Source organism: Lytechinus variegatus, chromosome 2 (assembly GCF_018143015.1).
Source record: "Lytechinus variegatus isolate NC3 chromosome 2, Lvar_3.0, whole genome shotgun sequence".
Classification (NCBI taxonomy): domain Eukaryota; kingdom Metazoa; phylum Echinodermata; class Echinoidea; order Temnopleuroida; family Toxopneustidae; genus Lytechinus; species Lytechinus variegatus.
The window spans coordinates 22402132-22428189 of record NC_054741.1 but is presented as its reverse complement, the minus strand read 5'-3'; the positions used below and the strand labels follow the sequence as shown (position 1 = coordinate 22428189).

The 26058-nt window shown below is 35.8% G+C and overlaps 1 protein-coding gene across 2 annotated transcripts; it reads right to left on the bottom strand.

Annotated features, from left to right (window-relative positions):
• Nucleotides 1-10044: 10044 nt before the first annotated feature.
• LOC121407583 (heterogeneous nuclear ribonucleoprotein C-like 1) lies at nucleotides 10045-22137 on the bottom strand. Of its 2 annotated transcripts, none has more exons than XM_041598726.1 (5): nucleotides 22059-22137; nucleotides 15042-15387; nucleotides 13211-13271; nucleotides 11526-11617; nucleotides 10045-10637 (listed from the first exon to the last, which is right to left on the bottom strand). In XM_041598726.1, exons 2-5 carry the CDS (start codon nucleotides 15349-15351, stop codon nucleotides 10507-10509), a joined length of 594 nt encoding a protein of 197 aa, XP_041454660.1. In that variant the 5' UTR covers nucleotides 15352-15387; nucleotides 22059-22137; the 3' UTR covers nucleotides 10045-10506. The 2 variants fall into 2 exon arrangements, with proteins under 2 accessions (XP_041454660.1, XP_041454659.1); XM_041598725.1 differs by lacking the exon at nucleotides 22059-22137 and adding an exon at nucleotides 20810-20858.
• Nucleotides 22138-26058: the final 3921 nt, after the last annotated feature.

The window sequence follows — 26058 nt, the reverse complement described above, 5'->3', positions numbered from 1 at the left end:
AAAACAAAGTATGGAAAAACAAAATTAATCCCTTCATAAATCATCGCGAAATACTGCGTTAAAGTGTAAAGTAACCCGATAACTGTTTGAACTTCGATCAATTGCACCGAAACTTCACCAGATTAAGGTTTTTTCAATCACTTTAAAAACTCCTAAAAACACGTGAAAATTGTTATATTTTTATATGATGAATGAAAATGTATGATTCGCAGGTGAGAGAGGTCCTAGATATGTCAACATGACAAATTCTAAGGAATGAATATTTGCTGTGTGAATGAATTAGCAAGGGCATACCTTAAAATAGAAGCCTGCCCTAACTCCGCTCACCCTGATTGTATAAGATAATCATGATTAGAGTATAGGGCCTATAAACGGAATCGTCATATTTTTCAAGTAGACCTTTCTTCAGAATCTGATATTTTTGTGTCATTTCCTGTATTTTGAGGGTGCTGAACCAATGCGCTTGTTGCCAGTTTTATACATGCCTCCTTCCGCCGTTGCCATGGCAACGGATTAATATGTTTAACAAAATAACATATTGAGCCTATATGGTATATTCCGCTGTCAATATTTAAATGGTCCAATCATCATTCTTAGCCTTCCAAAATCAATTTCTAGATATAGGCTACGCCTATCAAGCCATCAAAGTATTAGTTGCAAAAGATCCATTGCCATGGTAACGGCTTATCTTTCTCGCAGAAGAATACAATTTGTCTGTAGAGACAGGGCGCCGCTTTTTCCGACGAGTCGACGCGAGCGCGGCGTCGTAAACATTGAAATCTTAAAACAGGATAAGGTTTTCAAATTCATAAGTTTGTAGTAGGCCTATTGATTTCTATAGCTATCATGAAACTTACTAGAAATAAGGGAGTCAGTGAAAATCCTATAGTGAGTTCCGGTCATGCCGCGGTCAAAGGTAATTTAAGGTCAATGAACTTTGGCCCTGTACATTGGGGGCATTTATTGAATTGTCATCATAAATCAACATTATGGTGGGAAAAGATGAATGGTGGAAAATGCAAAAATCTGCATTCGACCAACTCATTTAAATTAAATTTCGAACACAACAGAGTGTTCAGCATGGATAAGTTCATTTGAATGCATGGTAATGGTAAGTTGCCATGGTAACACCTGATTACTCTACTGATTCAACTCGTGAATCTAATATGAGATGAAAATTAACTGTAAACAATGTAGGAATGTCTGAATATATTTCAGGTCATAATTCAGTATAGGCCTATAAGGGCAGATTATAACTGCATATACGTGAATAATAAAAGTCTTTAAAAAAGAGATCGAGTTTCATATAAATTCAGTCATGAACAAAATTCACATGAGAGTATTATATTCAGAGAAAAAACGAGACATTTAAAGCACTGATGTTTTAACTTTCAAACCGAGAATGACTTGGAAACAAGACATGAATAATGAAACAAAAGGGCAATGCGGGCGCGAAGCGCGAGTTGAATAGATATTTTGTTCTAAATGAAATGTATTTGTCGGTCCCCCAACTCTCATTTTCCTGTCTTCTTCCTTTTATTTTCCTTCCTATTATTTTTTCTTTTCACTTTATTATTTTCCTATTCCGGCCTCGATTGATATCCCTTCCGTTGTTGTCTTCCTTGCGACGCAGCCATTTTGTCTTCTTTATACTCTTACACTTTCCTCTCTCACTTCTCCTTCAATTTTTTCTCCCCCTCTCTCTTCCGCTTTTCCTTTAGCTGAGGGTGACGGCAAAGGCCCCTCGGTCGTCAACGATTTATCATGGAGCAGGCAGATAAGCTGACGTTTACAGAAATGTTGAAGGATAATCAAAAGAATTTGTCAATTATTTCAACACTGTTCACCAGAGGTATCTCGAGATTTAATTGTAATCATTGCCCGGGCCCAAAGTGTTTTGGAAAAGGTTTTACCAAAATTATCAAAATTATCTTGCTACGAATCGTAGGGTCATCAATTGATAAAAAAATGAGACTTAGATGTATATCAATTTCAACTCTTATTAAAGACTGCATACCGACGTACAGACAACTTAGAGACATTGATATAGGGATAGTTTTGTTTTGTTCGGGATGAAGCCCCTCCCTGGTTCCGCGGCCCCTGCAAGTCTATAAAGGCTATATTATCGATCGTTATGCTGTTTTTATGTCGCCTATTCATATTTTGATGATTATGATTACTTACTCTGAGTATGAAATTTAGGGATAATTCAATTGGAATTAAACAAGGATTTGATACACGTCACATCCAATAGATGTGCAATTAGGCCTTTGTGATAGCTTATGAGCCTAATGATACGTATATTTCATGTTATAGGCCCATTATCTGTAGGCCTATTTGATTCATATAAATAAAATAAGGAATTTAAATGAATATAAGAAAAAGTTTCCCGCTAATAGGCCTATAGAAGCCAACTCGGTCAGTAGTTTCCTGATTGATTTGAATAGATGAAACTTTGTCATGTTTCTGGAGATTTCCTTTTTTTAAATTTAAATTGACCAATATATTTTGAACAAATCGAATTTTCTTGAGTGTCTTTTTCTCTCCGATTATCTACATTGACGGGAGTTCGAATGTGAACTTAAACTTAAACAAGCGAGTAAATATTTATTGTTGTTTTTCAAGATGAGCTTTTTTTAATGAAAGTCAGTATTAGGGAATCCCCCCCCAAAAAAAAAAAATATATATATTTATTTATTATCGGACTTCAGTGTTCAAGGTTCAAGGTTTATTCACATCAACATTTCACATTTTAAAAAAATCAACAATTCAATACAAACAATAATATTATACAATAAAAGTTTTCATAGATAAGCAAAATATCGTAAAAATATATAATACAACAATATAAAAAAGTACTAAATGTATTCTTGTAATTGGTTCTAAAATAAAGAAAGAAAATGTGAGTTGTGGATATGAGGGAGCTAAACGTAAAAGCAAAGCAAGTTGGTTGAAGCCGGCTCCAAATTAAGAATATGCAGTGAGAGTCCCTTAAAATATCAATACCACAAGAAAAAGTAGGGAAATAATTATAAAAAAGAGTAAACGAAAAGTAAACAAAAAAAGGGGGATACACGAATACTTGTAAATAATGAGTCAAGACAGTGTAAAAGCAACAAATTGGAATTAGAACCTGAAGGAGAATGCAAATAATTATTTCTAATAGTAAAAAAAAAATTATGGAAATCAATGGTAAACAGCATCAGGGGGCAATGAGCGGAAGGGACGAAATGGGGAGGGGACTCAAGTTGATTTCTTTGAATGGTGAATGTGCTAAAAGAGCTTTATACATGTTATAGCGTTTTATTTATAAGTTGTAAATTATCAATAATAAGTTAACTTGACTATATTCTATTATATATATATTGATCTTTAAAGCATTTTGTTCATGCTGAGTCTTTTTACCCGCTTCCGATTTTATGTAAGAACTGGACAGGGTCAAATGGTCTTTATTTACTACAGTAATTTATTTGATCCTATCAGTCCAGTGGGTGCTCAATCTATACTCTGATATGTTGTAGCCTACAATTATGTTCCAATTATGTTTCATATACTTTTCATTTCCGAAATAAATAGATAGATAATAATTATACACTCATAAAATTCATGAATAGATTAGAATCATATTCATATAATTAGACAATTTGTAATCAGTGAAAAAATTGTCGGGAAAGGTTTTTTAAAATATATTTCATAAAAAAATACGGAATATAGTTTGAAGGATAAAAAAAATGATATGGGCGTAGATCAGTAACAAAAAGCAACAACCCTAAAAATAATTGCACTTGGTAAAGGAACATTTTATATAGTGTATTGTACTATAAAACTTGTCAACAATATATTCAATCACAACAAAATTACACACTTTTTCACTCAGAAGTGCAAGTATTAGTAAAAAAGGTAGAAAAAAGAATAAGTCAGGCCTTATATACATGTATGAATGCGCGCGCTAAGTGAGCGGGGTTAGGGCAGTGGTGAGCGGCAATGGGGCAGGCGCAAGGGGTGACAAGAACGGCGCATTACACATCGGTGCTTGGAAGACATATAATTATTATCATATGAAACAATTTTCCAGTATTTTTTCTTTCAGATGACATATATAAGTAAGGGCATCGTAGCTAATTGAATGAAACGAAAAGGAAAATACGTAAACTGAGCGACGATTGGGCAGCGTACGGTACCGTAGGCGCGCGCCGCGCCGACGTTCTGTGTGTATGTAGGATGAGGGTCGGGTGTCCGGACACTTAATATTTTAGAAGCCTTCTTTTTTGTCTTTGGATTACACTAAAAGTATGAATTCAATTGTTGAAATCATCTTCCATTTTGTTCTCTATAATATTTTCTAACATTGTATACTAAAAATTGATAAAACTTGCTTGTATTTTTTTCCAAATGACTTTCTAAAATTGATCGTCCGGACACACAACCTGTCCGGACACACAACTGGGTACTACCATGGACCTAGGTCCATGGTACTACTGAAATGGTAACAAATGTTTCATGAAACTTTTTTTTTAGCTTAACGTTTTTTTATTTGCCTGGTAATATCCAAGGTCTTTTTTTTTCAAATCCAATTTTACTCCAGTTGAAGGGATGCATCGGGCACTCCGGGCACCACTTTCTGGCAGTGGAAGATACAGATATCCTGGATGGGCTATGGCCCACCAGTGGCCCACTGAGTGGCCTCGAAAACCGTGTCCGTGATCCATTTGGTCATTTTTCGAGTTTCTCTTATAATATAAAATGGACAAGTTTGGGTCATGTTACTTACTTGATAAGTACCCCTGGTGAGAAAAAATATAACATTATCACGGGCATAATCATAAGGTTAGTTATCTTGCCCAGGTATCAAAATATTTGGGAACCCCCCCCCCCCCCATCTGGGATGTGCTGCCATACCCATAGACCTATTGTTTGCCAATTAATAACTAAAAATAATAAAATAAATACAACTTTAAACAAGAGAGTATGGATATGGGAAAATCGCTGAACATGGGTTACGATTTTGAAACTCATCATTGGACTTATATATTTTTTGATCAGAAACTCAATTGACTTGATCTCCGTTGTCCCGGTTAAAACTAGCCTCTTGTCGAGGCCCTTGCCGTCTACTTCCCGCCCGAATCACGAAGCGAGGGATGTGTGGGCTTGGCTCATTGCGCTCGCCAGGGCCTTATTCGCTTCACAAATCTGGATATGGGGATATCCCTCGCTTCGCTCGAGAAGCAGCTGCCAGGGCACTCGACTATTTAAATTTTCTTCCTCCCCCCCCCTGGATCGAGGTCCAATTCGTCGTTAAGTTTGGGATTTTAATTGGAAATAGCAGCTAGGATGCTGGCAAAACTGCAAGACTTGCAAAAAGTGTGATTATTGTTATTCCTCTGATTAAACTGAATCAGAACCGACTCCATAAGGTCTAGTATGGAAATATTTTAAAAAATCATTTGCTAAGCATCATAAATGAAGAAGTCAAGAATCTAGCCTGACCGAGTGGATTGGTTGGGATACTCCGGGCTGAAGATCTGAATAAGAGTAAATTTCAGAGCAAAATGCTGGAAATTTCATTAAAATCCGAAAGCAAATAACGAATTTCTTGAATTTTCAAGTTAAGCAATAATTTGTAAAAACAGTTATGCACATCGTCATGAATATTCAATAAGTTTGCTGATCGATGTCTCATCCCAACTTTCGTTTTCTTTTATTACATGAAATCATTTAATTGTTACACTTTTCATACATGTGTATATGATGTGTCTCCATTATGATTAAACAAGTTGGAGCAATAAATAACTACATGTGTAATGTACTTTTTCAGTTGTCAATCCAATTAAGTTCTTGGAATTTTTTTTAATGAACCTAATTCCGTATAATGAAATACAATTGTGGGGATATGACATCAGCCCACCCAATGAATATTCATGAACACATGTCTAGAACTGTTTTACCAGAATGCATTCTTTAAAATTCAATTACTTCTGTTATTTGTTATCCAGTTTAGATCAAATTTTCAGCATTTTGCTCTATATATTTTACTCTCTTTATTGAGATACATGTATATCTTAAGCCTGGAGCATCCCTTTAAAAGAAAAATAGAATCATTTGTCCCAAAATAAACCTGAAAATTCCCTTTGTTCTATCCCAACAACCACACAACACCAACACCCACGCCCCAATACATAGGGAAATATTTCACAAGTTAATATCAAGTCCACCCCAGGAAAATATTGATTTGAATAAATAATAACATAGGGTATTTATATTGCGCACATATCCACCCTGTTGGGTGCTCAAGGCGCTCCTATATTACCCGGCTAAGCTAGGCGTTCATAGCGCACACAGCTTTTCAAGGAATTACTTCCTACCGGTACCCATCCATCCATATTAAATAACAAGTGGAATGCCTCTGGCCGTCTCACCTGCATCACGCGGTTCAATATAGCAGCAGTGCTGACTTTGAAAACTACTCTAACTCGCACAAGATGTTCAGTGATACATGGTTACTCTTATGTCCAAGTTTAATGAACTAGACCAATAAACTTTCAAAGTTATGATGGTAATTCAACAGATACCCCCAATTCGGCCAAAGTTCATTGACCCTAAATGACCTTTGACCTTAATCATGAGACCTGAAACTTGCACAAAATGTTCAGTGATGCTTGATTACTATTATGACCAAGTTTCATGAATCAGATCCATAAACTTTCAAAGTTATGATGGGAATTCAACAGATATCCCCAGTTCGGCCAAAGTTCATTGACCCTAAATGACCTTTGACCTTGATCATGTGACCTGAAACTTGCACAAAATGTTCAGTGATGCTTGATTACTATTATGTCCAAGTTTCATGAATCAGATCCATAAACTTTCAAAGTTATGATGGGAATTCAACAGATACCCCCGATTCGGCAAAAGTTCATTGACCCTAAATGACCTTTGACCTTAATCATGAGACCTGAAACTTGCACAAAATGTTCAGTGATGCTTGATTACTATTATGTCCAAGTTTCATGAATCAGATCCATAAACTTTCAAAGTTATGATGGGAATTCAACAGATATCCCCAATTCTGCCAAAGTTCATTGACCCTAAATGACCTTTGACCTTAATCATGTGACCTGAAACTTGCACAAAATGTTCAGTGATGCTTGATTACTATTATGTCCAAGTTTCATGAATCAGATCCATACACTTTCAAAGTTATGATGGGAATTCAACAGATATCCCCAATTTGGCCAAAGTTCATTGACCCTAAATGACCTTTGACCTTGGTCATGTGACGTGAAACTCATGCAGGATGTTCAGTGATACTTGATTAACCTTATGTCCAAGTTTCATGAACTAGGTCCATATATTTTCTAAGTTATGATGACATTTCAAAAACTTAACCTCAGGTTAAGATTTCGATGTTGATTCCTCCAACATGGTCTAAGTTCATTGACCCTAAATGACCTTTGACCTTGGTCATGTGACATGAAACTCTAATAGGATGTTCAGTAATACTTGATTAACCTTATGGCCAAGTTTTATTATCTAGGTCCATATACTTTCTAAGTTATGATGTCATTTCAAAAACTTAACCTCAGGTTAAGATTTGATGTTGACGCCGCCGCCGCCGTCGGAAAAGCGGCGCCTATAGTCTCACTCTGCTTCGCAGGTGAGACAAAAATTAGAATAAATCATACTAGCATAACACTGAAAATTTCATCAAAATCAGATGCAAAATAAGTTATGACATTCTGAAGTTTTGCTTTTTTCACAAAATAGTTAAAAGCACAATTTGTACAATCAGTGTTTACTTGTTGAAATTTTCTCTTTTTTATTCAAATCAACTTTTTGTTGGGGTGGACTTGTCCTTTAATAATAAATATTATGTGCATAAAATCAAACAATCACAGCACTGAAAACTTCATTGAAACAGGATGTCACTTTCAATATCACAGGCAATATGCCAACATGGGAACTGATTTCTCTCTCTCAGTGTATTAGTTTTCTACTGCACTGAGATATGTAGGCCGACTTCATTTCGTCCTTTTAATGCAAAACCTAAATAGATTCCGGGGTGGATTCCTCCATGAACACGTTGACCTGCAATTTTTCTACATTTATTCAGGGTTCAATCAAGAGTTTCTTTCTTGTAAAATCTACAAAACTGAAATAATCTACATTTGTATATATGTAATAACATACAAAGTGTTAAACCCATCAGCTCCTCACATCGCCTTGTGATCAGGATGTGTGAAAATTCAGCTAAACATATTGATGTATCTCTCCTTATTATACATCCAACTTTGATGAAATTTTCAGTGCTGTTCTTGCCAGATTTGTTCAAATAATTTCTTGATGGGATAAAATATGCCTTCGGGTCTTAATCATTTTACAGATTATTCACCAAAAATCAAATTCAGAAGAGTCATCACCAAGAAATGGTTTGGGGCAACACCACATTTACTCCTGCGCTATACGCTCCTCAGCTCATTTCTCGGGAAATACCGGTAAGGAATATGGTAATGATCAGATAGGGCGTTTGATTCAAAATGACATGGACTCTGGACATTAGGATGTGGATTTGTTTTTTTTTCACTGAAACATGTTTTAATATTCATATATACCGAGATTGAAGATTAGGGAATTTGCTAACCTTTACCACCTGGGTGGGGGATAAAAATACCCAATTCATAGATAAATGATTTGAATAATGTTTTGCCTGGTTTATTCTATCCACACTTCATTACAACAAACACCCAGCCAACATTAATATTCACAAGGGTAACATGTACAAGTAAATAACAAACATCTAGAATATCTTTTCTTTTATTTGGCTCTTCCAACAAGCCATGTACTTAACAACTTTCACGATGAATAATTATATACAGATTTTCCGGTCTCTTTCTACTCTCCCATTGAAGAAACAAGGAAATATATTTACAAATGAAAATCTTTATGATCAAGATTCTGCATGAACAAGAGAGCTAATTCCTACAATAGAGCAAAACTTGGAATGATTACCCTTCCTTCATTTAAGAACAAGGACAAAAATATGCAGAATATAACCTTTAGTCAAAAGGCCATCTTGATTTCAGTGAGAGCAACATTACAGGAACATAAGCAAACCCAGTATGAGAATAAACACCACGAATTGGCTGGTTATTTCACTGACATACACTTACAAACACATTTCCTAAATTGTCACATTAATTTTTCTTATGTAAATTGCCTAGTACTGATTGAATTCCATAACACCATTTCTCAACTATAATGTAATTTTTACCATTTTTTTTTCATAGGGATACAATGAATAATCATCTATTCTGAAATGGGGCATTCCTTATGATACATGAATATACACTTTACCAAACCAAATACATAGACATTAAACATCAACTGATTTAGAAATTATATTATAAATCTTAGTTTTTATTCATAAATAAATGATGAAAGTGCTTCGTATCATTTTGAATTATTTTGTCTTCAATGTGAATAAGCTTTAAAAAAGTCGTAACTCAATGGAAATCCATCAGTGTCATAATTTTTTCTACAAAAAATATGCACAATGACCTGTGTAAGCAAAGAGAAGCAAAGTGAATTTTTAAGAAAACAATGCATGAATTTACATTATAGCTAGAAAATATTTTGAACATGCAAAATAGATTTTGACGTTGCTGGCCGTCTGTAATAGTTGCGATTGATTGGATCAATCGCAACTCTTTGTAAGACGGGGCCCAGATCGCGATTACCTGAATTCATGGGCCTCATTTCACAAGCATGTGACTGTTTGTTTGCCAATATCTCAGATGAAAACATTAATTTTAAGGGTTGTTTAAAAAAAATTCTTTAGACTTATGGTGATTTCACAAACTAGGCCCTGGCTGGTAAACTTAATGTTTTTAAATTTAAGTGTGGTTTCAGCAATCATTTTCATCCATACTGTAGGCCCTCTATCCAACAGAAATTAGAAGATATACCAATTTATTATCATTTTTAAAGGACTCCATAGGAGGGATGTGTCAGAGGCAGGATATGGGAGAAATTTCCTGGTGTTGTGACTCTGTTGTGACTCTATACACGTACCCTAAACTACATCCCTGCTCCATAGTCGTGACAATAAGACAATTTTTAGTTACTTGTATTCCAAATCAATAGCACACAGAATTATACAAGGTATGTGTTTGTTTTTTATTTGTAAGTATATGGCAATCTATGAATCCAATTCCACATGTCAACATTGTCTTTGTATCACTGTAAGATGAATCAACTTGTACCCTTTAATTAGAAACGAGGGGTCTTCGTGTAAGCTATGGAAATTAAAGAATTCAGCTATCACGGTTAGAGTGAAAGTTTGGTGGACATTTCCCTCAAGCGACGAATTCACCCATTCCCACACCCTCCGGTCTCTGGATGAATATTGGGACATCCCAATGGACTTTGGGAATTGATTCAATGACTATTTTTGGATTCAACCTACATGTTCAACCTGTTTGAATGACCATTACAATGAAGTGCATCTATTTATTCTCCTTCTGGTTTGGCCCCATTGAGGTCATAGATCTGTGTTTGATGAATAGCAGCAGCATGCTTCATCAATTCCCAAGCTGAAACAGATACGTGCTTACAGTAGGAGCAGATCCATGTTGTGGGTTCTACAAGTGAAAGAGAGAGAAAGGGAAAAAGAAGGCATTAATAGATCAGATAGAAATGTTTGATTTAATCAGAGGGACTGACACTAGGACTGCACAATATTTTATCATAAGCTAAGAAAATCCACCAAATACATACAAGCAAACACGTGAAGTGACATATTGTTTTAAATTGACTAATTCACACTTATAACTAAAAACACAGCATTTTAATTGATGAGCCAACTGTAAATGTGAACCAATATACATAAGGAAACCGAACCCCAAGAGAAGCAATCTTATTCAGGGGCCGTGGAACGGTTTTCCAAAGGGGGGGGGGCTGACCATGCGAAAAATCACAATCTTATGGTCATATGCTCAGGAGGCAAGATGCAATTTGAAAGATGAGGAAAATCTAAAAATTTGTGTAGAAAACAAATGGAGAATTGTCCACAAAAACAGCTATTTTGAAGCACGTCTGCCAATTTGAGGATCCCCATAGAAAGTACAATACTTTTCAAACGTCCATAACTTACTTATTTCATAACCGATTTTGATGAATCATTTTTTAAATTGTTTTAAGATTGCTTCTCTTATTGGGTTTTAGTTTCCTCTAATTGCGGTCTCATTAATGGTGTTACTGAGGCAACAAGTATGAATTTAGCACTGTGACAAATGTCTGCATTCATTAGTAATCCTTTTTCGATGACACACACTAGTTTACCCTTAATATTTTTCATCTTTATCTGTCTCAAATCTGGAATTTACCATCTTATCTATTTTGAATTATTGCAATGTATTATTTTATTACTGTATTGTTCTTTCTTGCCGGATGTTACATTGCATTTATTTTTGAGGTATGTATTAACCATGGTTTAACCAGACTCAATGACTGAGACATGCCATACATACCATCACCACTCTTCTTGTCCATCAATGTATTATCCTGAAATCTCCTCTTCTTAGCCTGTGCGGTCTGATACCCACCATCAAAATCGCTGTCACTGAAATAAAAACACAATCATAAAATTGAAACACTTACCTCGAGTACTTTTCATATTGACTTATTATAAGGTATAAATACAATGCACTATAAGCCTTCAAAAAGTTGAACAAGTGGAACGCCTCTGGCAGTATCGCCTGCACTACCCCAATCAATATAGCAGCAGTGCCAACTCTGAAAACAGCTATTGAATAATTACGGTATTCACAACCCCCCCCAAAAAAAAAACAAAAACACTCATATGATAAAAAAAACACTATGTCCATGGACCCAACATGACCTTTGACCATAATCATGTGACCTACATTGTAAGACGTGTGCAAAAAATACTTGATAACCCTTATATCTATGTTGCATAAACTACATGTGTACATCCATAAACTTTTTAAGTTATGATGCCAATTCAACAAATATCCCCAACAAAGCCAAAGTTCATTGACCTTCAATAAACTTTTATCTTTGTCATGTGACCTGAAACACACACAAGATATTCAGGGATACATAGTTACTCTTTTGTCCCAAGTTTCATGAACTAGATCTATAACTTTTAAAGTTATGATGACAAGTCCACAAATACCCCAAACATCAAAGTTTGTTGACCCTAAATGATCTTTGACCTTGGTCATGTGACCTGAAACTCAGGCAGGATGTTCAGTAATACTTGATTGACCTTATGGCCAAGTTTCATGAACTAGGTCCATAAACTTTCTAAGTTATGATGACATTTTAAAAACTGAACCTTGGTTAAGATTTTGATGTTGACGATGCCGCCGCCGTCGGAAAAGCGGCGCCTTTAGTCTCGCTCTGCTATGCAGGCGAGACAAAAATCACTTTAAGTCCAATAAATTTTTCAGACAAGATTTGCATAACATTTACCCATCTCCTACGTTAAGAGACATTAAGGCCAAGAGTAACAGTATAATGAAGTATTTAGCAGAGATTTAAAATGACAGGGAGGGAAGGGGGGGGGGGGGGCTGATCCAGAGTCGGAGTGCATGTGCCATGCTAATGAGCAGATACTAGGAGGAAAGATTCATCCAAATCTTTTAATGACTGAATCCTCCCAGCAAGATTCCGTGAAATCATACCTTCTTCTGCTAAGAATTCAACCATTCTATCCTTGAGTAAAATTTAATATTTTTGAATCCTTGAAAAGTATGTTCTTGAACTGATTAAAACATATCTTCTGTTAATACCGTGAATGCATACTGATCAATCTTCAGCTTTATCATTATTCTAAATATTTTATGTGCTGAAATAAAGATGTGTAAAACTATTGTGAAGTGCAAATACTTATACTATACCATGTTTTAGATCAAAAGTCACTTTCACCTACGTTAAAAATTTCTGAATAAATTCAACCACATGACCCAATATTTATTATTCATTAAAAAAAAAAACCCAAAACAAATTTTTATACATATGAAAATAGGTGTTTTGTAATTTGATGCACACCCAGCACAGTAAATATGCAGAACTTCTCTAGTCATACATACACACCAAATTTATAAAAATTTCTGCGATCTGGGGCAGGGCTTTAATTTAATCATACATCCCCACCCCTTTAGGTTGAATAAGGTGCTGATATACTTACTATCGCTTGAATCCACCACCTCCCCCACCACTCTTATTCCTCTCGGTAGAGACACAAAGATCTGTCAGGAGAGGGAGTGAGACAGGGAAAAAGAGGTTAATATTTGACAAGTTTATGTCCAAAACATCCAGTGGATGTTTCTTCAGAGAAAATGCTCAAAAGGATGTAGGTGGCTTTTTTTGGTAGATGTGGTGTTTACAAAAAATTGATATTAGAAGGGTCATTTTGCATAAAATTTTGACATCTATATTGGAAATAGAAAGAACCGAGATATAACTAAACATGGTAGATAAAAAGTGGATATAGCACTTATATAGAAAGCATACGTATTTCATGAAAATTGAAAAAAAGTAACCAACAAATATGGAGCTTTTGAAGCATTTCACCTTCCCTGTCATGTTGACGTTGACACATACGTATTTGCTGTTTTAGCTTACATTCAATTGTTATAAATCATTTACCTCTCAGCATGAAAAAAACATTGTGTACCTGTATGTGATAAACAAGTGGAAATTGTGGAATGCCTCTGGCCGTCTCACCTGCATCACGCGATTCAACATAGCAGCATTGCCGACATTGAAAACTACTACAACTCGCACAAGCTGCTCAGTGACACTTGGTTACTCTTATTTCCACATTTTACGAACTAGACCAATACACTTTCAGAGATAGGATGGTAATTCAACAGATACCCCCAAATCGGCCAGTTCATTGACCCTAAATGACCTTTGACCTTGGTCATGTGACATATAACTCACGCAGGATATTTGGTGATACATGATTGACCTTATGTCCAAGTTTAATGAACTAGGTCCATATATTTTCTAAGTTATGATGACATTTCAAAAACTTAACCTCAGGTTAAGATTTTGATTCCCCCAACATGGTCTAAGTTCATTGACCCTAAATGACCTTTGACCTTGGTCATGTGACATGAAACTCTAATAGGATGTTCAGTAATACTTGATTAACCTTATGGCCAAGTTTTATGAACTAGGTCCATATACTTTCTAAGTTATGATGTCATTTCAAAAACTTAACCTCAGGTTAAGATTTGATGTTGACGCCGCCGTCGCCGTCGGAAAAGCAGCGCCTATAGTCTCACTCTGCTATGCAGGTGAGACAAAAAAGTAATTCCTAGATCTCTCATACCATGAATATTATGTGATTATTATTTCAATATAGATATTTATGTTTATTACGTACAGGACAGTAAGAAATTTTTGGCTTTTTTTATTATATATTTTTTTTTGGGGGGGGGGGTGATTAATTATCCTGATCAAATGAGATGTATTGCAGTAGATATTGCACGAGATGTATTGCAGTACATTCCATTAAATTGGGGTACCAAGGTCAGAAATATTTAATTGTGAAGTCATACCAGTTGGTCATAATGAAATAATGTACAACTGCATCAGGGTGTTTCAACAATGTTTATGGTCAATCTTTATTAAACATAAAAAGCAATGTTAATTTGCAAAGAAGTTTAGTTCTCACATGATCGACTTGAAAAAGTTAAATGGATATCCTTATCACAATGGAATAACTAAGTACAGGGACAAAGAAAACATTTTTATTACAAGTAAAACAATATTTGTTAAATTTGCTCGATATCCCCCAAAATTCCCAATGAAAATAGGCCACGATTCTTCTGCCACTTTACATTTAAGAAAAAAAATCAAATAATAAAAAGATTCTGGAAGTATCCTTGTACTGCAAGAGTGAAAAGTAATGAAAATAGTTGCATTATACAGGCCTACATGTACATGTGACACAGGATTAAACAAGCCACAATGAAATACATTAAGAGTACATCTAAATTCTTCATTACCAAACTTCTGTGTTCCAAAGAGGTTGCCATTCTCCTCCGCTACTGCAAAGCGAGCCTCCGCTTCTGTATCGTACTGGACAAACGCATATCCCTTATGCAATGAGATAGCCTTGACGTTACCATACTTAATGAATATATGGTATAGCTGCATTCTGTCGGTCACTTCTTTTGGATTGAGGTTTCCTACAAACACTCGGGATAACTTGGAAGCGAGGTCGTTGCTGTTGGTGTTGTTACTGACAGCAAAGGTGTTTGGTGGTGGGTAACCGAGACCAACGTAGCCTCCTGATCCATGATAGGGTCGATTCATCCTGATAACTTTGTAGGGGAGGGTTTACTCAAAAAGCTAAAAAAAAAAAAAAAAATGGGGGCAAAAAAAGATAATACGGCATCTCGGGGAACTTCCACTGCCCTGGAGTGGAATGACACGGCTAATTACCATGTCAATTTACACTCATCGAAAGTGTAAAAGTTGGTTGAGGACAGCATTGACAAATAGAATATAATTTCTTGTAATAGGAAAATGGGAATGTGGTTTCTAAAAAGACTTACAACACAACAAACAGAGAGAAGAAATACTAAGACATATATTACAACCAAACATACTTTTTGTTCACACTGAGAACCAAACATGAGCACATTCCAGCTGACTCAAAATGAAGTGATACTGCAAGAGCTCTCAAATTGCTTCTGTAATGAAGAGCTGACAAAAGTTCACGAACAACCATTGGATTGAATTTGAATACCGCCCAATTAAAAAAATATATCTGGCACCTTTAATGCCAGTTTTCATTTGTTATTGACCGAGAGCGTAACTGGAAAAAGATCAACTGGGAGAAAGGCATGTAACTTCTATCAGCTGAGCACCCTGTCTGCTATATCGATCATCAATCCCCCCCAAAAAAAAAATTCTTGACAAAATGCGGCCCAGTGGAGTCTGCTCATCTTATTCTCAGTAGATCACATCACCACACCATCTAAAACATTCCACTCAATGTCCTCACCTCTTCATCTTGTAGGCTCAAATTGACACAGTTGGTTTTTAATTCCAAGGTTTAAAAAAAGTTGAAAATATAGTTACGCAGCTTAGCATTAATTATGCTTAATTAAGTACACATTGAGAAAGTAGGTATTACACATGTAAATAATGAATGTGTGCTTTTATCACATGGTACAAATCCACTTCTAGACTCGACCTTGATGCTGTGGTTCGTCCAAATGTTATTGAGCCAAGTTCAGGGCCCTGGTACTGATGCACCGGGGGTGCTGCCTATGGAACATAATACTGGCAGCACCCCCACTTCCCAAGGCCATGCCCAAGGTTTCTTCCTTTTTTTAGAGTTCACCATAAATGCAGATTGAAGTTTACATGCTAAAATCATAGGAACAAGCATGAAACATAAGTGACCTCCGGCAAAAGAGCACATTCATTACTTGACCTTATACTACTAAATCAAGCACAATCAATGCAAAATCTCCCACCCCAATGTTATGTCTTGAAGGTCAAGATCAGAAGTAGAATCTGCTGATTTTATAATGTTGATCAATTGTAGCTTGCCTGTTGTTTCAGTGTTGAGAATGTGTTTGTAATCTATTGTCTGTTGAGATCCTGTTCACCCTATCTAGAGAAGACAGGGACTAGAGGGGCCTGAGGTAAATGGCCATGTTGGTTGGCTTAAAAGGATGCTCAGGGCTGAAGATTATTTATATCTTAGAAATAGAGTAAAATTCACAGAACAAAAAGTTGAAAATTTGATCAAAATCAGATAACTAAGTTATTGAATTTTCAAGATTTGCATTATTCCAGTGAAACAATTCTAGGAATGTCTTCATGAATATTCTTAATTACATGGGCTGATGATGTCACATCCCCACTTTCCTTTTTCTTATGTTACATGAAATCATAATTGTTTAATTTTTTCATGTGTTATTTTGATGTGTATCCATTATGATGAAATAAGTTGCAAGAAATAACTAATGCACTTAAAGGTAAATGCCAGTTTTGGTAACGATATCAAAATGAGTTCGTACAGAATCCAATGAAATGACCACCAAAGTGTCTGTTTGTATAAATAAAGAATATGTGCCAAAGGATTCTGGAAGAAGATGTGTAATTACTGAGAAATTAGCAAATAAGCACAGGATTCGGGTCAAGCGTCGGGCACGACATTCAAAGCAATAAAAATACACTGTCCCACGTGTGCTTATCTGTGTTGGTGATCTTCAGTGTGAATATTTTTAAGTGTAGATTTCAAGATTTCACAAAGTTCAGTTTATGTGACTGTACCAGATCTATTTCCTCGATATACTGACAATTAAGCCTGGTTTTACAGACTTTCTCATGAAATCAGTGTTTACTGCAACTACTGGCATTTCTCTTATAATCAGTTGTCAATCCAATTGTTTAGTTCTTGGTAGAAAAAAATTTGAATAAACTTTATTTCATATAATAAAATACAAAAGAACAAGTGGGGATATGACATCATCAGCCAACCTACTGAATATTCATGAAGACATGCCTAGAACAGTTTCACCGGAAAAATACAAATCTTTTAAGTTCAGTACTGGTAACTTTGTTATTTATCCAATTTTGAACAAATTTTCAGCATTCTGCTCTGTGGATTCTACTCTACTTAGTGAGATATATATCTTCAGCCCGGAGCATCCCTTAAAAGGTCAATAAAATATTCCATTCCTTTGATTATACAAGTCTTGTTCTCCTTTCCACAAAGATGGCAACTGCAATAACAATGGTTTCAAAGTATGGACATGTGAATTTGGGCCATGAGGTACACTCTGCAACGGTTACTTTCATATCTCATCAGTCCTACATTGCTGTCACATAGCTTGAATTGTTTTTAGAACTAAATTCGTAAAGATACTGATTTCACAATCTATTTGAACTAATGTGGTCCTTTTTTTTCTTTTGAAATGTGCAACCATATTTAAAGCCTGTCTACAGCTTTGGGAAAAGGGTCAATAATGTGAAGTAACACTTCAATATTAGAAAAAAAATAGGAAAAGGCATAGTTCTGGTCAATAAATGCATTTTTACCCATTAGAATTTAAATATGGCAATTTCCAGCCATCAGAATTTAATTCTAAATCTAGAGCCCTCTCATATCCTTGAATTTTTCGCCCATTCCAGCTTGAGGTCTTTTACATAAACAATAAAAAATACAGATACATTTGTACATCTATTTTATTTTGATTAGGCACCTGATCGAATTATATTATGTAAACTAGGTAGATTTATCAAATAAAATAGTTTATATCCTTCATATCATGTTTCCACAAAACATGCATTTATAATATCTACATGTAGTACATGTAATGAATGGAATTTAGTGGCATGCACTTTTAAGAGATTTACCAAAACTACATATTAACTTTGGCATTGGTAATGGGTAATATTACCTTCATTTGTGTATTTTGTAAATTCAGCTTAAAAATAAAAGCAATTGAATTGAAAAATATGTGAATAACAGTGATCTAGGATCACAAGAATCACTTTTGGGTCCCATTGCATTTCCCGTGCAAACTGATCAATAGCCAATCAAAATTAAGGATTCAATGCAAGTTACCATTACATGGCAAAGTTAATTTCTATGTTTACGAGGGCCCTTTAAGCTTAAAGGAAACCAAAACCCAAGAAGAGAAGCAATCTTATTGGAAAGAGTAAAATGAGAACAATTTTAAAAAAGTTTTATAAAAAAAACTTATGAAATAAGCAAGTTATGGACAATTAAAAAGTCTTGTTGTACTTACTATGTGGATCCTCAAATAGGCAAACGTGCTTCAAAATGGCTGATTTTGTGGACAACTCTCCATTTGTTTTGTACACATATTTTCAGATTTCCCCCTTCATTTTACATATTTCACATTATCTCCTCCTGACCTTAACATATATGGTGTGGATTATATTTTCCCATGACATATGTTGTGCTCAAGAGGGAAGATGCAATTTGAAAGATGAGGAAAATCTGAAAATTTGTGTACAAAACAAAAGGAGAGTTATCCACAAAATCAGCCATTTAGAAGCACGTTTGCCAATTTGAGGATGCCCATAGAAAGTTCAAGAGTTTTCAAATTCCCATAACTTGCTTATTTCTTAACCGATTTTGACGAACTTTTTTTTAATTGTTCCTCTTTTTACTCTTTCCAATAAGGTTACTTCTCTTCTTGGGTTTTTGTTTCCTTTAAGCTTAAAGGGCCCTCGTAAACATAGAAATTAACTTTGCCACGTAATGGTAACTTGCATTGAATCCTTAATTTTGATTGGCTATTGATCAGTTTGCACGGGAAATGCAATGGGACCCAGAAGTGATTCTTGTGATCCTAGATCACTGTTATTCACATATTTTTTGCCAATATTTGCATATTTTGCAATGTTGACTATAAACATAACAATTCTTTTCAAATTTCTTTTAAAAAAGAGTCATGATTATTGATAGAAAATGATGACATGTGTAGAGATAGTGAGGACATGGTTTTAATAAGTTTTAATTTAACACTGTCACTCCTTGGCCATTTCCATCCTTTAAGAAGTTTGTGTTTTTATTTAAAGTGTATAAAAAAAATTGTATGTGTACATTAGTAACTTATGGCATCTTGAACAGGGTGAGCATATGGGGGGGGGGTGGGGGGTACCGGTAGACAAAATTTAGGGCATTCAAAAAATAATTTTTAAGAAATATCAATGGAGAAAAGACTATTGTAACAGTAACCACACTTATAGGACAAGTTCAACCCAACAAGAAGTTGACTGAATAAAAGAGGAAATTTTACAATAACACTGAAAACTTTGTCAACATTGAATGAAAATAAGTTTATTACACTTTTGAATTTCACTGAATTTCACAAAAACATCCTGTACTAGACTGCACAGAAACGTTAGCGCTAACAGAGGCCTTGTTACAACCCGTAATGTGGCAGCGATGCCCTGTTATACATTCATGTTAAAATACAATGTAAGTGTATTGACTTCACAATACAGAAGATGTGACTGGTCTTACCGTAGCATTAGCACTCTGTTAGGCTAATTATGTTCTGTGCAGCCGGCACTGATCTGTATGCAAATGAGGGGAATAATGACTACTATTTGGATTGTATTTTATTATATCTGAATTAAAAAATGTTCAATTTTTTCCTCACTGTCCTGTGAAACATGTTTTATTCCTCCCTGAACATGTGGAGTTACCACTGTTTAAACACTTGATTGTTCAGTAAAGATATTCCTTATCAAATCTGTAAAAACTGAAATATTGTAAAATTCAAAAAATAAAAAAGTGAGGGACAGACTCTCTCATTTGCATAATTAATACTGAGTTGTGCATATACATGTAGGCCTATGCCTGTTTTGTGACAAATCAGCAAAACTTTCAAATGTCAACTTCATTTTACATCTGATTTTGATGAAATTTCCAGCGTTATGCTTGTATGATTTGATTTTGATTCAAATAAAACATTTATGGGGTGGACTGGACGTCTAGATCAAAATCGAATTGATAGATGATATTCACATTGAACCTTCAGCAAATCCTGGTTATACAGGCTTTATAAAAATATACGAATACACAAAAATGTAGTTGATTTTGTTATTAGAGATTTGACAAAGAAAGTGTATGTTGGAAATAGAAATGGACTATCATTTTAAAATGTCAAGTCCATAATAAGTTAAATGTAAACATTTCAGTATATTACAATAAAAACATCAATTTTGTTTAAAAATTCTAATGTAAGCTGAAAAAATTTTAAAAAGTACTTACCAAAAAGAAAAATGGGAGCGGTCTTTCAAAATTCAAAAATATCACCACTCTGAAAAATGCATAAAAAATACAAAAAAAGAAAACTATTAGATTTCATAGTCCATAGACAAATCAGTCAATAAAAATAACTTCACACACACTTTCCTTTAAGTTTTTGACTTTTTTATTCATAAAGTTACCAAGCACTGCAGTCACATGATTCATCCATTTCATAAAAATGACAATGCAACATATTACAAATTAAAAAAAATTAAAAATAAATAACGGCTGTGTTTGCCACCAGTTTTCCTGGATTTCAATTTTTGATGGCTAATTTAGTCCACATCAAACTACATGTGAAGTCCGAGTTTGAAATAAAACTATTCCAGGCCAGGGCAATTGCACTGGGTGACGAGAGAGCAGTTGAAAACAATCGCGGCGAACAATTATTATCAAATCTGTATTACTAAAGGCAAAGCCTAGCGCTTGGACGCCAATTACATGCCTAGATTAGTAATCGAGTTTTATGCCAATTATGGAAATGGCAAAATTTATATTTTATTGGCATTTTGAAATTGTTACCGTTAGCTGGCTATGAAAAGTATATCTTCTAATTTTCATCTGCATTGCATATGCGCTGCACCTGATCACCATTCCTCCGCATACAGAGTACAGACTAAGTAAGTTAGCTACAGTCATACGTTTGTGATCGCATTCATGCCGTGGCATGGAGCAGTGTGCATGGGCAAATTGCAAATACTTGAAGTTGAAGAAATTCACATGCAATCAATGACAATAGTTCAGTCTATGATTTTGTTTGTGAATATTCAGAGCACACATTCCTGTGATGACGGGTGCTACTCATGCCAATATTCCCGGCAATTGTCAAGGTGCAGGAGCGACTTTAAAAGCTGGCCACAGTATGGAAACAAGACCGCGATCGCCTGATATGTGCAAACATGTTCATGTGGGTGTGCGTGGCGTGTCAAAGCGGCTAGCTCATCTCGACCTCGGGCAGCAGCAGCAGCAGCAGAGCAGCGTGGGCACGTGCTTTCTCGCAACAATGGTGTGTATGGAGCTGAGCTGAGGATCCATGCTCGCAAGCACTGCAGGCAAGCACATGCAAAACCGGTACTGCACAACATCGCGATGAACGCGGGGATGAACGTCAATAATTCTCGGAAAAGGTGACATAAATGAGCAAAATCGTTATTTGGGTCCAATCTCAAATCGACAAATATTTTAGTACGTCCATAAAAATAGAACTCACAAAGCAATATCAAACAGATAAGTCGAAGAATCAGGAGGAAAAGAGTAGAAAATGTAGCTCGTCTTGCGATTCTGCCCGTCCGCCGTACAGTAGATCGTTATTGTTATGTGCGCGCGCATGCGCTATGCTCATTTTTTTGGGGGGGGCCGGGGGCGGGGTGGGTATGTTCGGCTGAAATGAAAATATGCGGGCTGAAAACATTTTAGCTTTATAAATCGAGCAAATTTCACAGAGCAAAATGACGAAAATGTCATTAAAATCGGATGACAAATAACGAATTAAAGTTTAGCAATATTTTGTGAAAATAGATTATGCACGTCGTCATGACTATTCATTAGGTGGGCTGATACTGTCACATCCGCGCTTTCATTGTTCTTATGTTATTACATGAAATCATATTTTTCATTTTTTTTCATACATGTGTGAATAATATCTCTCGAAATGAAATAAGTTGCAGCAATGAATATCTAATGCACTCCGGGAATGCACTAAATCAGTTGTCAATCCATTGTTTTCAGTTCTTGGTAAAAAAAAAAATTGAATAGGCCTAAACCTGAATTTCATACAATAAAATACAAAAGAACAAGTGGGGATATGACATTCCTCGAGCCGTTTTAACGGAATAATGCAATCATTTAAAATGCCATAACTTTGTTATTCCCATAGTCATCTGATTCTGATCAAATTTTTAGTGTTTTGTTTGTCTGATTATCTGTTTAGATGAAGTTCAGCCCGGAGCATCCCTTCAAATATGTCTTAATTGAAATGGTGTAGGGGAAGGCGCGGGGTAAGTTGAGCATAGGGGTAAATTGAGCACCCCGCTAATGCAGGCCCATGGTGCCTAAAATATGCCCCATTAACCCTACCATTAACGTTGAAACCCCAAAAATACAAATTTCAGTCAAAATTGGGGCAAATTTTTTGGAGGATATTTCATTCGTCCGCGAAAAAATTGACAAGCAAAAACAAGTTTTTTAAAAAAGGTCTTCAACCACATTAATAAAGGATTTCGTACCAGAAAAAAATGACAAGCAAAAAAGAGCTTCAATTAAGTTCAAAAGAGGGGGCACGCGTCTGTTTTCATTGCATTTTTACATTACAAATTATTAATTTTGCTTCTCAAAAGGGGGATCAGTTGTGACTCGTCAGGAGGGGGGGGGGGGGTAGTCTGTCGGCCTTAGGTACACTAGTGCCGGGGTAGCTCTAGCATATTATGTAGCGTCGCAAAATTCGCAAAACTTTCTTGTGTCATAAAATCGTGTTCTATCATTCCTCTTCCATCATTATTATCATTATTTCCACTACCACCACCACCATCTTCACTATCACCACCACCACCACCATCATTATAATCATCATAATCATCATCATTATCATCACCATCATAATCATCATCACCATCATCATCATTTTCATCATCTTCATTTATCATTATCTTGTCTCTCCCCACTAAATATCTAAACGTTTATACTTTCTCTTTTGTGACATCATTTTATTGAATTCTATTTATAGCATATTACGGTTCCCATATATAGCTCTCCCTCATGGCTGCTATTGTTTCAAGCAGTTGCCTGCTTCTTATAGCTGGCCCCTGCATTTTTACCCACTTTACTATTTTACATGCTTCATTTATGTATTTTTTCAGCCTTATTCATTAGTTATATTTTCGATTGTCACACAAAATATACTCATTTATGTCATTGTTATTGTATCATTCTATTTTAATTTGTTGATTTATGAATAAAATGCAGAAACTCCTGCAAAAAAATAACATATTAATATGGTTAATATACGTTTCGGTTTGTCATATTTTTCAAGCATTTTTTGTTTGCTTACAATGGCAATCCATCTTCTGCCACTAATTTTATCTAAATGATATATGCCTGATTTATTGTCAAAATACATTTGTTATATCTATGTTATATTATATTGTTATGTATAGAAGACAAATGAATCAATCAAATCAAATATCGATCGGAAGGGCACTTGTGAGCGACCCCATCAATAAGAAATAACTATGGACCACCTTATACATTTTTTTAAATACTTTTCTCCCATTTTTAATGAAAATCCTGAATCAAAATGCTCTCTTTCAGTTGCAAAGTGATATTTTATGTCATCTAGATCTGGCAAACTTTCCTTAATTCTTACTTGACTGATATCTCGAAATAACGTTTCCTATACTTCGGTTGTCTTCGTCTCCATGCACATTCCTAAATAAATAATAACTATTTTGTATTTTTATACACGTTTGTATTATGTCTGAAGCCTCCCTTATAATAAAATAGGTTGCAGGACTTACAGCAACGAATGCATTATATCAGTTGTCAATCATTTTTTTTAATTTAAATTGTATAAGATACCCATATCGCCTAGTTTTTTCTTTGTGGTCAACATCTTTTTTTTTTGGGGGGATGGGTGGCGGAGCAGGGGATAATCTTTTGTATTTGGACTGGGGGCGCAACAATGAATGCTACCCCCGTGAAAAAAGGATAATCCTCTGTCTTGCCGCCCATGGGGGGAGGTGGGGGGGGGGGGCTGAACAATTTTTGGAGGGCTTATAAGCCCCCAAATTGCTTGTATAACACCTATAGGTCCATGGTATAACATACGCCTGGTCGAGTATAATCATTCTTTTAAAATAACAGGGAGAAAAATGTTAAGAAAATAAAATCTGGAAAGCAGAAAAAAGGTCTCCAGACCACTCCCAAGTGATGGTGATCCCCCTCCAAAAAAGAAAAAAAATTGGAGGGGGGGGTAGCGCGGGCCGGATGTATCCCCCCCCCCCTGGATACGCCACTGAATCAGGCCCTCTCGTGGGGATCGAGTAGCGTAATAAATAAATGCCAATAAAAAGCTATGGGATTAATTAAGAAAATCAATGATATTGAAGGTTCAAGTCCACCACAGAAAAATAGTGATTTGAATCAATAGGGAAAAATCAGATAAGCATATCAAAATCGGATGTAAAATAAGAAAGTTATGACATTCTAAACAGAAATTTCGCCTAATTTTCACAACATCACAATTTAGTCACATATGCAAATGAGAGAATCGATGATGCCCTTTACTATTTCTTTTGTTTTTTTATTGTTTTTAATTATACAATATTTCCTTTTACAGATTAGACAATGAAGACCAACTTGACTGAACCACAAAATGTTAATTCAACATGTTCAGGGCCGGGGGGGGGGGCCACTTCATTGACGAAAGGATACCATGCGCGACCATGGGGTCGCGAAAAGCACCCTACATATTTTACATATTCTGAAAATGCACCCCTTAACATGCTTAACAAGTATTGGTGTGTGAAACCCTACCCTTAACAAGTATTGGAAACAAAACAATTACTCTTGGCAAGTGTTCTCTGCATTGACCCCCTAAACAAGTACAACAGTATTTTTACGTGCACTGTCGTTAGTCTGCAGCATGGGCGGAAATCCCAGGGGGACAGGGGGGTCGTGTCCCCCCTACTCAAAATAGTAGGGGGATACAATATCAAATGTCCCCCCTACTATTTTGGGTCTTTGGTGATGCTAAGAAATATATCACTGAAAATGGGAATAAAACGTGCGTTTTTGGACGAGATGTCCTTTTTTTTCTTTTTCTTTTTTTTTGCGTGTCAAATTTTCCAGACCCTTGTCCTCCTACCTTTTGGGAGAGATTTCCGCCCCTGGTCTGGAGGCACAGACCCTCATTGGAACTTTGATCAACAAGTGTGCCTCCACGCAAAGACTAGCACATACAAAACAGCGAGAGAGCCTTCAGTGCACAAGGCATGAGTAGGCTGCACATTCAGACCCTCATTTCGAGTGAAGGGTTTGCCCAGCAGACTACACTGTCGTCGGTTTTATCTGATTGGGTTTATTACAGCCCCTGCACCTCCCACATCTCGCGCAAAATCATACTCTAAACACGTAGTGTTGACTCTTGGGGCGTGTGTGTGTGTGTATTTGAGTTTTGTCAGACTTGTATCACTCAGATATGATTATTTGCGTCT